Below are 14,514 nucleotides of genomic sequence, written 5' to 3' on the forward strand. Positions count from 1 at the left end.
CTTTCTCTCTCCCCCTCACTCGCTCTCTCTCCCTCGCTTTCTCTCTCTCTGAAAAGGCAAAATACAGGGAAACAGCAGGCATGCATTGGAAGAGGGAGGTCCACCTAGAATAAGAAATCTAAGGGAGGGTTTTTCAGTGTTTTGAAACGTTTTGTTGCAGAGTAACCAAGGCTTTGCTTTGCATGTAGCTACAAACACTAGCAAGAAAACCTGTGGTAGTAAACATGAATTATATTGATTAATAAAATGACACCAGGGAAATTGGGTCACTGTGTGGTTATGGGCAAGTGTCTGCCTGTCAGGACCAATCACATGTCACTTGGGTGGGTGTGGGGCCTTGTTTTGCTGTTATTGAGGAGAAAGTTTACACTGCTCTCGATTTCCAAGTGAAGTACATTTACTTGTTCACTTGTGTACTATGGTATTAGCTGAATGCACACACATTTCAGCTTTGTCTGACTCAAAAAAAGCCTTTTTTTCTTGAGCTTTAAGTTGTGTACACCTAATAATGTGAAACATTCCCATGTGACAGAGCTTAATTAAGAAAACAATTATTTTTCTTCTAAGACACAATGTTTAAGTACAACTGCTGTGAATGATCACAGTTAGACTAACAGCATGTAACTTATCAGCATGTGATTAATGGTGCAGGAAATTGCCCATGCACTATAGGCAAATGATTCACAAGTTAAAATCAAAAACCAAGTTTATTGAGGATGAGCGTATACACACTGTCACTATGGGATATTTCAATACACCTCACAATGTTTCATGATTTTCAAGACCTAAAAGTTTGCAGATTTTTAAAGAAACTATAAAAACATCTAACTTGGAATATAGAATGTCTCACACAGCAAATATCAGGAAGTTGGCACGAATTTAAGATACAAACCCCAATTCCAATGAAGTTTGGACGTTGTGTAAAATGTAAATAAAAACAGAATACAATGATTTGCAAATCCTTTTCGACCTCGTATATTCAATTGAATACACTACAAAGACAAGATTTTTAATGTTCAAACAGATAAACTTTATTGTTTTTTTTTCCAAATATTCACTCATTTTGAATGTGATGCCTGCAACATGTTCCAAAGAAGCTGGGACAGGGGCATGTTTACCACTGTGTTACATCACCTTTCCTTTTAACAACACTCAGTAAGTGTTTGGGAACTGAGGATACTAATTGTTGAAGCTTTGTAGGTGGAATTCTTTCCCATTCTTGCTTGATGTACGACTTCAGTTGCTCAACAGTCCGGGGTCTCCGTTGTCGTATTTTGTGCTTCATAATGCACCACACATTTTCAATGGGAGACAGGTCTGGACTGCAGGCAGGCCAGTCTAGTACCCGCACTCTTTTACTACGAAGCCACGCTGTTGCAACACATGCAGAATGTGGCTTGGCATTGTCTTGCTGAAATAAGCAGGCACATCCCAGAAAAAGACATCGCTTGGATGGCAGCATATGTTGCTCCAAAACCTGTATGTACCTTTCAGCATTAATGGTGCCTTCACAGATGTGCAAGTTACCCATGATGCCATGGGCACTAACACACCCCCATACCATCACAGATGCTGGCTTTTGAACTTTGCGCTGATAACAATCTGGATGGTCCTTTTCCTCTTTAGCCCAGAGGACATGACGTCCACAATTTCCAAGAACAATTTGAAATGTGGACTTGTCAGACCACAGCACACTTTTCCACTTTGCGTCAGTCCATCTCAGATGAGCTCGGGCCCAGAGAAGCCGGCGGCGATTCTGGGTGTTGTTGATACATGGCTTTTGCTTTGCATGGTAGAGTTTTAACTTGCACTTGTAGATGTAGTGACGAACTGTGTTAAACAACAATCATATTCAAACCACAAGCAAATAAACAAATGTTTAAAAATAAAAGTAAATCCCATCAATTCTCCAGAAAAAACAAGTTGGTTTTCTTTTACTGAGCACAACACTTCCCAATGAGCCCAGATAACACTGAATTGCTGGATATCTTTCATTTCTCTGTAATAATTGAAGTCAGTCATCATCCTGGCTTTTACCATCCTAGTAAGTAACAGCTTTACATCAGTGTCTACTGAGTTGTCCATCTTCCTCTTTAAAAATACAGAGAGAGAGAGAGAGAGAGAGAGAGAGAGAGAGAGAGAGAGAGAGAGAGATAAATAAATGACAAAGGTCAGTGTTTTTTCCACCTTGGAAGTAATATAAATTTTGTCTGTCACTTTAATGGCTGTGCTCAGACAAACTCAGGGAATTAAAGCGTGGCATTAAAATGATAAGGTTTTATGAGGCATTTTGGTTTTGGACAAGGCTTTGGTTGTTTATATAATGTCTCATCTGGCTGAAGTCACAGTCTTGGAAAGTTTTTTTTTTAAGTCAGCACTGTCAAAGTTTAATATGTGTGACCAAAGTCCATAGACTAAGGGTTTTTTTTGTTTTGTTTTTTTAACTTCATGGCTAATCCATTTAAAGCCTTTCCATGTTTTTCTGAGTGAAAAACTTGCTAGTATGGATCTAGGATGGTAGTACGCATCATCCTCATGATAAATTCAACAAAAGATAAGAAACATCACAGTCTTTTTGAGAGAGAAAATCTATACTTTTTCTTTCTTCTGAGGAAAAATGCACAATATCATCATCAACTCCCTCTGAGCATTCTCCTTAATATTGGGGCATCACAACACATCACAATGCAGACTCATGTGACATAGACAACACAGGTGGAGTCTAGATCATGAGACCAATAAAATATGAGGTTAGTAGAAAGATGACACACCAGCGTGATCCATACAAGGGCATTTCTAAAATTTAAGTACATGCAGGACTTAACCTGGACCTCTGTAGGGGGTTCCAGGGGAATCCTAAAATCGATTTTTTTTTTATAAACAAGCTCTATTTTGATGCTTTTTTTAATACACTCTAGCACCATATTTACATTCAAAGTACATCTCTTAATCGTTGAAAAATTGAAATATGTATCTCAAAAACGGTTGTTTACTTTCCAGATTAATTACAAATTCTGATGTTGAAAATGTGAGTAGCATTAGCATTTTAGCCAATCAAAATTGCTTCACTCATTGAAAAAAATAAAAAAGTCCAATGGCGTCAGAGAAGGGCACCTCCACTTGCAGCCCCCAAATGAACAAACAGGTGGGGATAACAACTATCAACGGTTTCTCTATATTAGGGGCTGGTGGGGCCTGGCCCCGTCAAATGTTGCATGAAGCAGTGCACAACATGATCAATAATTCAGTGTAACAACTTGAAGATACATGCTAGGATGCACACGGACACATCATCAGCGACATTTCCTGAGGTCCTCAGGTGTCCCGGTTCTTTCAACATCATACACCCTTGCTCAGGAAACCTAGCCAGGGTGGATCAGGCCCTGGCTTGTGTCCCAGCAGTATTGGCCCACAGATCACTCCTTCTGATCTGAAGCCATCTGGAGGCTCTCTCTGCAGCTTTCTTGCAGGAAGACTTGATGGCTTTCCTTTTTGCAGTCCCAGTGATGCCAAGTAGAGTGCAGACCTTGCACAGTGAACGGCCAACAAAGCTTCTACACCCCAATTCAATGAGCTCACAAAGCACCTTCTAGCCTCTCCTCTGGCACTGATTCACTAGCTCCTGGTACTTGGACCACTTCTGCTCATTTGCCTCTTCCATTTGGTCCTCCCAGGTAACTGTCAGCTCTATAAGAAGCACCCGTTTTGAAGAGGCTGATGATAGCACTATGTCTGGCCTCAATGAAGTTGTCATAATGTGGTCCAGGAGCCTGAGCCAGCCCCCCCCCCACCCCCACCGCCCACATTGCCAAGTTGACTTGCAGGTCCGCCTGATGCAGAGGTGAAGACAGCAGCTGCTGATCTGGGCTGTGACTGAGGCTGCTTACCAGCCCTGACAAAGGCAATGTTCTTGAGTCCGATTTCGTTGTTTTTAGGGCATGGCAACTTTGCCTTGGATGACGCCTAATTTTACCAGGGCACCAAAGGCAACTGAGAAATCCAAGCCCACAACACCATTGTGCAATAAATACCACAAGAAAATACTACAAGATTGATTTCAGAGGTTTCTTGAAAAGGTTTTGTAACTAAAATTGTAAACTTGCACAGGCTTTAGGAAGAAATTAAAGTAAAAATTCAAGTAAAGTGGATTTTGTAAAGATACAAATATCTGAATTTGCAAAAAAAAACAACCCGAAACAAAAAAACGTAATATGTCTCTGAAGCGTTTTACCTTTCAAGTTGAACTGAGCGATATGATCCAGTTTAAACTTTAACGTACTTGTTTAAAAATGACAAGAATCCAGTTTGGATAAATCCAGTTTTGATAAATGGGAAACAGCGCTCTCTGCTGGCCAGATTTGCTTTCGCGCATGACATGTTTAATTTTCTTACACCAGAGCCTTTTGTTTCATCAAGAGCCTTATTTACAACTGCAGAGATAGTTGACTCTCTGGGTACCAATTTTCCATCGAATGTAATTGACTGACCATCCTCACTGAGGGCGTAATGCTGCCTATTCCGCCACAGTTGTTTAAGTGCAGAGCGCTGGGTCCTGGATCTCTCCGCTACAGGAACATTAAATTCCCCCTCCAGTGCCTTGAGTATGACATCGTAGGTCTCATCAGACATTTGTCTGCGTACATGTCCTCTGCATTCCAAAATGATGCAGGAGAGGATAAAGATTGTTTGTAAAATACCTGCAATGGTATTAAAGACAAAGTTATCCCCTTTTTCAACTCTAAACAGAGGATAATTTGACCTGCAAACCTACAAAAGAGAGTTTTAAATAAAGTATACAATACACAGGCCCAATGTACTGTTAAAGTTGATATTTCATAGTAAAGCACGCTTATGAACTCAGTAGGCTAGTACACATTGTTCACTAAGCTTTTATTTTGTCATTAGGGACCTACGTTTCATTTTTATATCAGGTTTAGCTAACACCATTTAATTCCTTATCCTACACTGCCATCTCGAATAATACTGAAAAAAATCATAACTTACATTGATATAAACCTCAGCTCATTCAGCTGTCTTATTATAGCAGATGTTTATATAATAATATTATATATAATATAATTTTATATATATATAATAAAATTAATTATAATAACACTTAATATATAATTATATTATACATAGTAATATAATTATATTATTATATAATAATATGATTATATAGCTGTCTTATATAACAGATATTTCCGTGCAACAATACACATCTTGTATTTATATAAAAGAATGCAACTGCAACAATATCTACTGAGATATAAATATATACCTATACAACTGTGTATGTATCATGCTAGCAATTTTCTTATTGTTAGACTAGCTATTTGTCTGTTAACTTTAATGTTTCTCAATTATATAAGAATGCACGAACAAGGATTCCACAAAATGAAGGGTGTTAACTGTAGTAAATCAGAGAATTGTTCACCTTTCAACATGTTTGAAGTATGGAAGTCTGCGGACAATTTAGGAAAGTCTAATGTCTAGTCAGTCACATGACTTCGCTAGCTTGACATGAATTAGCTACTCCATTGCCATCTAGTGGTCACATGCGGGTACTGCAAAAGAAAATATTTCCCTGTGTGCGTGCGACATTTCTACATAGTCTCTCCACAATCAACTCATAATTGCTCCTCTAAGCATCCTGTATAGGGGGGTGTGAGGGTGTGTGTGTGTGTGTGTGTCACTTTCTATCCAGAAAATTGAAATAAAAAAATGATACATACATTATTACATTATCGGCTGCAGTTATTATATTTTCAAAGGATTTTTTTAATGCTAGGCCAATAATGTAATAACCAGCCAATAACGTAATAACTTATTACATTATTGGCAAAATGTCGATCACAGCATCCTCTTCGTGGCTGTTCTTACCTTGACCAGGTAAGGACATTTTGCCTTAAGTCTGACAGCTCAGCCATCCTGACAATAGTGTTTTGGCCTTCAGTACAGTAGATCATGGGCCCCAAAATAGACAAGCACACCCCTACCTCATCTTTCCAAATCCAACCTGCTTGAATACAAGGCAGTGACACAGCTGAAACTCCTTCAAATACTTCCAGAAAGACAAAGAAAGAAAAAAAAGAGGAAAATGTATATGTTGTACATCCCCCCCAATCTATCCTTTTTATATGATTGTATTTGTTGACAGTGTGATATTAATTTCATTTCTGTAATCTCATTTCATATTATGAAACCAGCAACTGGATGGGTGAGCTATTTTGCAAAATATGCCAAGTATAGTGATTGGTTTGAAGAATGGGGCATAGTCTCCAGTGCACCAGTTTTGTTTCACATAACCGCTGTGTAATCTGCGCTCTTTAAATCAACTTTGAGACATCCTTTGTTCAATGAGAAGAGTGGATCCAAATTTCTCTCTAAACAGTGGTTTCCAGCAAGAGTCTAGATGGAGAAAAGTGTGTCATATAACAGTGTGTTATATTTTTGAAACACACAATGTTTCACTGAACACTTTTGCATTAAAATTAATAAAATCCACAGTCTGTCATTTTTTTCCATTAGGCAATAGACAGCCAGGACGCTGATCATATTCAGCTTCCATACTGGTCCCGACAGTCAATCTGGTTGATGTTCATTCTCTTTGGACAGTGATGTTTTTTTTTGTTGCTTAGTTTTGATATATGCGTTAGTGTGTTCTTGTAGTTTTTGGATGTGTTTTTGTCTTTGTGTTGTACTACTGTGGGCTGGGGGAAACAGCATTTCGTAAATGATAAATAAAGTCTCCTTGATTCCTGATCTAAAGATAATGGTGTTTTTTTGTGTATTTTTTTCTTCTAAGCAGTCAAATTAAACAAATATTTTGCTTCTAGTTAATTTCAGCACACACTATGTTTTGAGATTTGGGTGACTTTTTTATTCCATTTTTATAACTGCATACATTGAGTCCACACTTGCCTTCAAAACTGGCTGCTGTAAAGCAGAACCTGTGCATGCAGTATGATTATGAAGACGGCACAGTCATGCCCTGAGACAATGCCAAGTCAGGAGGAACGATAGGTAGTCTTTGCTGCACTAAGCATGGACAATGATGCTACATGACCATTCAAAGGGACCTGTGCATTCAAAATTGTCTCCGAAGAGTTTATCAAATTTTTCTTGCCTCTGTTCCCCCCCACTTAGCTGTTTCACTTTTTTCGGCTCATGAAATATGAACCATCCTATACTGGATATACACTTGGTGTCCAGTAATTATCACGGACCAATCTGGAACATGCAAACATCACAGTAAAATTATCTTTTACCTTCACCATAACCCAAGGAATAAACTAGTCATATTCTTTAAACTTGATCTTTAACATTCAGACTTCCTTTGCCCCTTTGATTTGTCAGTGGTTATTTTATCCACCGTAGTTTTTCAGCATTTACAACATGTTACAATAGTAAGGCCCTTGTTGCTGTATAGGTTTAGTCTATGCAAATATGTATTATATGCTTAACCATTCAACAGTTTTAAATAATTTCATAGTAATACGAATTATAGTTTTATTAAAGGGTAGGCCGTTCTGACAACCATAATTATTTTAAATTTAGATATAAAGCCACATTAGCCATGAAACAATCCTCCGAAGAGCATTTAAAGTCTCCTCTTCAAAATGAATAAAATCTTTGTATCGATTATTTCTAATGTGGACCGCAGGGAGGCGCCAAATTGCTTTCATATGTGCGGTTCTATGACAGTTGTTTTTGAGGGAGTCTAAAAAGGTGCATAAAGACCCTCCATAGTACTTTAAACACCACTTGGTCAACTAAAGGAGCAGCACCTAATAAATGTGCTTCTCCTGCAGACACACCTATGATAAAGTACACCACAGCAGTTCTGTTGCATTTTTATTTCAAATTATGAAAAAACAAAAAACAAAATCTTTTCCAAATTTCCCCACAGAAATGTTAAGAGTCAGGCAAATCCCAATTTATAAAAATTGATTGCATACTATGTAGTCACAAAGTTAAAATTCATTCAAGTATAAATACTTCAGCAAGTCTGTATGAAATCTGGATCTCCGAATCCTTCTCCCAGGAAAATCAAGTGTGGTATTCCTCCTTAAGCAGGAATAACGCACCAACCTCCTCAAGGGCCTCACAAAACTGTGCAGGGATCTCAGCGACAGCCACACTCATCCACCACCATGTCCTGGTAGTGTCTGAGCACCACGTTGTCATTGTTGTCGTAGTAGAGCATGGAGATGGGAGAGAGACGGATGGGCACACAGCAGGGCTGTGGCGTGCCGTGCGGGTCCAGGGAGTGCACCAGTGTCTGCAGGATGGCGTGGTTGGTGCCATTCAGACTCTCGCTGAGGGGGAAGGGGCACTCACCATGGCAGTAGTTAGCCTGGTAGCCCTGTGGAGCTATGATCCAATCCTGCCACTCAACATCTTTGAAGTCAATGTAGAGGCGTCGTAGCTTGCAAACGTTGCTGGGCGACACAGGGAGGTGGATGGCACTTCTCCTCCGTCTGGATCGACACTGGTCGGGGTTCAGCGAAACAATCACCAGCGAGGCCTGGATCTCTGGGAATGTGATGTGTGGCTCCGATGGAACTGCATTGCCAGGGTAAAAAGGGAGAAGCTCCTCTGGGTTTGAGCTATGAGGCTGCAGCTCCATCACCAGTCCATAGTTGCGGCCAGGCTTCCGCCAGTTTTCTGCAAGGGAGGTGATGTCCAGGGTGAGGGAGGTGGGCTCTGGATGGATCTGCACAGACTGGGATAGCAGGAGCCTGCGGTTTTGCTGGTGACTGGCTCCCCTTAGCGTGGCCCTGACCACTTTATAGAGAGACACACTGAGGGCCTGGGGTCCCAGGAGGAACCGTGGAGAAGTGAACAGGTTCCACTGGAACTTTATTTCCAGCTGCGCAAGTGAGAGCTGCTCCACTGGCTGTATGATGGACAGGTTGAAGAAATGATGTTTCTCTGTACAACCCTGGCAGCTGTGGCTCCATCCAGACATCAGCTGACCTGCATGACATTACAGAGACAGTTAACCATCTAGACTTATTAGACAGTTACAAAAAAATCAAGTGCATCTTCAGCTGTCTTGTCTTCATTACTCACCAGCATCCAACCCTGGAGGAAGGCCGACTGAGAGCTGTGTTACTTTGGTATGATCAACCTGTACACTCAGGGGGCAAATAGTCTCATGGGGCTACACTTTATAACAGGAATAACCAACGATATGTACTCAAGTGTTTGGCCCCGTGGGACTAGTAGCCCAATACCACAGAGCGTGTAGTTATATCAAAGTCATAAGGTATATCCACTGGGTAAATTTGACATAAATATCACATTCAGCAGGGGAGTAAAGGGAGGGGGAAATTAAAACCTACGCCCTCTAGTGGTTTATTTTCCTACCGGAGAATCAAAGAAGGTTGAATCGGTTCATCTGGATACAACGTTTATTGACATACGTTTCATCACTCAACTAAGTGACACCTTCAGTCTAAACTGACTGCAGGTATCCCCACCCCTTATAAACAATACAGTACAATACAGTTGCATAACGACCGAAATCAACGACCAGTTTCATATGCAAATATGGGTGTGACCATTAACTTGAGTTTCAATGGCCATCCGTCTACCGGAGAACATTCATTTCTCCATTGACCAGTTTTGAAATAAATAAATAAATAAAGCCACCATACCAGCATAGTTACAGGAAATGTAGACATTTGAGGATGTATACACACAGCAATAAACTATGATATATTCGAGAGAAAAAAACAAGTATTTTTGTCTGTAATTGCACTAAGATGATCAGAATTAATACAAGGTTGACTCAATAGGTGGCACAGTGTAGCCTAATACTTATATATCACGTGATTCTGATGACGCGCGAGAGTCAGACGGAGGGCAGGAAGTGAAAAGCAGAATGGACGAGATGGAGCTAGTTTAGCCGGAACTGTACTAGTTTAGACGATATTATGAGAGAAGGGTATAAACACAGAAAGTAAGATATGTTGGACAAGATCCTTATGTTATGAAGAGTGATTTTTTTTTTTGACGAAGTGGTCACTGCACTCTCGCGCGTTATCCGACTCCGCTCCCCCCGACCGCAGACGACGGTTCGCAAGCCATTTTGTTTTTCCGGCGTTTTCAGTCAATTTCTTGCACCCCCCCCCCCTTCGTTAACAACAACTTTTGGTACTCAATAAAAACTCCTTGTGGTTTCTCAGTTAATGACGCCAAACATAGGCATTTCCAAAGTTTGCGATAGCGCTTCCTATGTAGAAAATCACTTCCTGCCTAGTTCGTGACGTCATATGCAAACAACCTTCTGGCCCCAGTGAGACCAGTAGGCCAATAACACGCCGTTCTTTCAAAGTCATTGAAATTAATTAAACTTAATGGGTAATGAAACGAGAACCTTAAGATGGGGCCATAGCGGTGGAGAAAAATCATAGTTACCCAGTTTTCTCCTAACAGAGTCTAGTGTGTGGAAAGTGTAAATTAACAATTTTATCGTCGTACTCCGGTTGAAACACAACTATATAAACACAATGTAAAGAGGAAAGAACATCCAGTAAAGCACGTGTTACTCTCTTCTAATTGGCTTTCAGTTAACCGGTGTCTCAGCAGCCAGTCCTCTACCTTGGTCTTGGACGTATCGGATGATGTTGCCGCGGACTCCGTACTCAGACACCAGGCAGGAGTCGCTGTCCCCGGCGTGTCCGTCCGCCCGCCTCCGGAACATCCTCCACAACACGGGGGGCACCCGGCGCCCGTGGCCCGTGGGCCTGGGCCGCTCAGACAGACCCAGCGCGCTTAAAAACAAGCGCTCCTCGCCCCGCATCTCCTCGACGTCCGAGAGAGCGTTCACGTTTAAAATCAACACGTTTAAAAACAGTAAAGGCCACATGTTCACGCCGAAGATGTGAGACTGCGAGGCCTCCCTGCGCTTAAAAAGTCTCTCCTAGTATGTGCTGGCTTCCTCAGCCAATCACTGGAAACCCGCAGCTGATAGATTTCTGGCGCTGACTGACTGATAGGCGGCAGTGACTATTGGCCCCCCGTGGCTCGATGGCTTATGTTAATGAGCGGCGGCCAGGCCGCAGATAGGATGACTATGGGGAGTGATGGGTGATGGGTAAATAAAACAACCGAACCGCCCTCTTATCAGCGTCTCCGTTTTCATTGATCGAAAGAAGACTGTCGCGTGTTTCTTCAATTGCTCGCCTTTTGTTGTCCGTTTTATAAAACTACACTTCTTGCCCCCCCCCTCACATTTTTTTAATGTTTCAGAGGGATGTAAAAATGTGACTCAGCTTCATCAGTCGCATGATCCCATCTCAAGGGTTTGCGCAACACACACACACAAGGGTCGCCACCCTCTATGTGGAGACATAAGAGACGCCCCCCCCCCCAAGCTCCCTACATCTTCTCCCCCCTGGTGATGCAATGATTTGTTGTTGTTTTTTGGGGGGGGGTGTCTTTGACAGATGACGTCACACACAAGCGCGCTCTGAGTCAGCCGCACGTTTCTGGTATTTCTGTGGTAAACGATGTACTCTGCTCGGAGCATTTTCCTTTCATTCGCTTTCTTTTTTCATCGCTAAAATTGTAAGAAAAGAAGACACACAACAGACACACACACATATGAGAATCCACGTTTAAAGGGTAATGGGAAATGTTTGTCAGAAGTATAAAATCTGAACAGGAACCATACCCATCAACATGATACTTCCATGTGAAGGTGGGGCAGTTACTTTTTTCGATAAGATTACCTCCGTCTGTTGTGCGCTGACAAACCAATGTCCAGCTATAGTTTACAAATGTGATGTGTGCTGATGTTAAGCTCAGCCTTTAACTGCACCATTCAAATGAACGCAGCTGTAATATCAATCAAACATGTACGTATTCAAGTAAAGGATCTGAATACTTGCACCATTGTCACCAACTAAGTTGAATAAGTTGGCTTTTCATAAATGTGTTCTTGATTCTTTCCTTGTTATCATTTTCACAGCCAAATGACGTAAGGAAACCAAATGTTATCCAAAGTGCATGTATTGAAGTTCATTTCATTATGTATTTACAAGTATCTGAAGTTCATCTGCACAATACAAACAAATACAAACAAATACAAAGTACATGGCTTCTGTAACATAAGCAACGTAAAACAAGTTTTTCTAAACATCTAAGCATCTTTTGCCCTGTATGTATCGGCAGATGTGTGTGTAAAAGAGACATAAGTAAAAGAAAGAGCATGTCTTCTTTGGTCAGTCAGCTTGCAACAGAAGGCTAGTCCATATCTAAATAACGCAAAATAATACAGCAATGCAGATAAAAGAAGACACACAACTAACCCTAAACCTCTGTGTCAGATGTTTGGCATGTTTTTTTCTGATTCCCTGCAAGAATAGAAATCCCTTGAAGTGGTATCTGTCTTGCACCCTGAGTGAAGTAACAGCCTACAAGTTCAGGGAGACACACATACTCAAAGAAGTGCTGTGCCTTTTTCAAAAGAGCACTCCAGAGCTGTGGGTCAGGCGCAACACGCAATACAGCGCAGTCTTTCGAAGGCCACAAAACAAAGTCACAGTACTCTAGATCAGCCACAAACATTTGTGTCTGGACCTGCTTATAGTATGGACTACCCTTCTTAAACTGTTGCTCTCCATCCACTACTTCCAAACAGAAGTGTCTGTCACTGCATTCCTCCTTGACAGTGCTCTCGCAATGCTTTTATGGCCACTTTATCTCAATGCAGCCTCTTCCACGGCAGGTGCATTTCACCATCCCGTCTGGCGATGCCCCAACCTGAGGAAACTTCTGGTTTATGATGAAGCCACACTCAGTCATCTCTACATCACAGTGATGTTTCTCAGCCTGCACGCTGTACTGTGTTCTTGCATTCTCCTCATTTTGTCTTCCCCATGAGGTAGCAGCACATTTGTTCAGAGGCCCGCTGTTGGGATAACAAACTGTTTTTACTGTAGACAGTGCAGGCTTGTCCAAGTCAGACACGAAGACTGAATGCATATTTGATGCAGTTATCCTTCCAGTGCGGAAGTGATGTCAAGATGAGGATTGGTGCTGCTTTCTGGTCTGTCTTTCAATGAAGTGTGCCTGCTCAGGTGAAACGTCGACCTTATTTGCCAAGGTTTTGCAGTGCAGGCTCAAGACAGAGTTCACTGCCATCCATTTTCTCATCACGGACACAGTGCAGCGAATCTGGTGCTGAGAATGGCTGCACAGGTCTGCAAATGCGTCACAATAACCGGGCAAATTTGACAGAATTGAAGCTTTCGGGGATACTTTCTGCAGTTGTGCAAGATATAACGCCCACTGCTCGTGTGTAGCAATGCCGAACTTGCAGGTGTTTGATGAAGTCCTTAGAGCAGGCGTGCTCTCTACCTCACCATCCAGGAGTCTATTCAGAGACTTTCTTTTCGCTTTGGCAGAGGTGAAGTCAATCCTGTGTCCTGCCTCTGCTCCCACCTTTGTGATGTTGCTTGGTATCTTCCAGTAAGGGTGATTGGGCTTTTGTTGTTAGAGCCCCCACACTATGGAACACTCTTCCTGTTGAGCTAAGACGAACTAAGTCTTTAGCTTCTTTTATGTTCTATCTATCTATCTATCTATCTATCTATCTATCTATCTATCTATCTATCTATCTATCTATCTATCTATCTATCTATCTATCTATCTATCTATCTATCTATCTATCTATCTATCTATCTATCTATCTATCTATCTATCTATCTATCTATCTATCTATCTATTTTTCATAATATTGCTGGTCTTATGACACATAGCATTTTCATCTCTAAATGGTCGACAGAAGGATCATATTTGTTCCAAGTTGCTGTAGCACACTCCCATTTGTTTGTTTTTCTATCCAACCTATTCTCAGCAAACAGCAGCAAAACCACGTTTCGGCAGCATTGATTTTCTTTTCATCTATTTTACGCTAAGTTCATTCTTCACTTCCGTATATCATTACTGGCTATACGACTGTTTGTAGTATCTTCATTTTCAGATTGGCTGAGATGGCACGATCTTTCCACGCACACACACACACACACACACACACACACACACACACACACACACACACACACACACACACACACACACACACACACACACAGAAACACACCTTGCTAGCAGGAAATGGCATGGAATCCAATCATAGTTGACAACCTGGCCGCTTTTTTTGGTCTAGAGACATTATCATCTATTTATATCGCTCTCTTGATCTATAATTTCATTTAAATATTGGCATTTATTTTGAATCTATAAATGTAGTTATTCATTTTGTCAGCATGTGTGTGTGCGCGCTCATGTTTTGGTTGTGCGACTACCAACACTACAAGGCTCTTATCAGCGGGGGCTGTCTCTCAGATATGCGGAGGCACTTTTAAGGGATGTGCTCCGTGTCCGCGGCAGTGTGAGCCTGGTACAGCGATCATGCCACGACCTCGCCTCTAGGCAACCACGGGGAATGCCTGTGCCCATCTATCACCGAGTCCCTTCCAATTACATGACGTCTGA

The 14,514-nt window shown here is 41.4% G+C and overlaps 1 protein-coding gene across 1 annotated transcript; it reads right to left on the minus strand.

Moving 5' to 3' along the window:
* Positions 1–8,128: 8,128 nt before the first annotated feature.
* gdf3 (growth differentiation factor 3) lies at positions 8,129–10,879 on the minus strand. The gene is made up of 2 exons (XM_056288906.1): positions 10,612–10,879; positions 8,129–8,982 (listed from the first exon to the last, which is right to left on the minus strand). The coding sequence occupies exons 1-2, from the start codon at positions 10,877–10,879 to the stop codon at positions 8,129–8,131; spliced, it is 1,122 nt and encodes a 373-aa protein (XP_056144881.1).
* Between the last annotated feature and the right edge of the window lie 3,635 nt (positions 10,880–14,514).

This window comes from Lampris incognitus, chromosome 11 (genome assembly GCF_029633865.1).
Source record: "Lampris incognitus isolate fLamInc1 chromosome 11, fLamInc1.hap2, whole genome shotgun sequence".
In the NCBI taxonomy this organism is placed as follows: domain Eukaryota; kingdom Metazoa; phylum Chordata; class Actinopteri; order Lampriformes; family Lampridae; genus Lampris; species Lampris incognitus.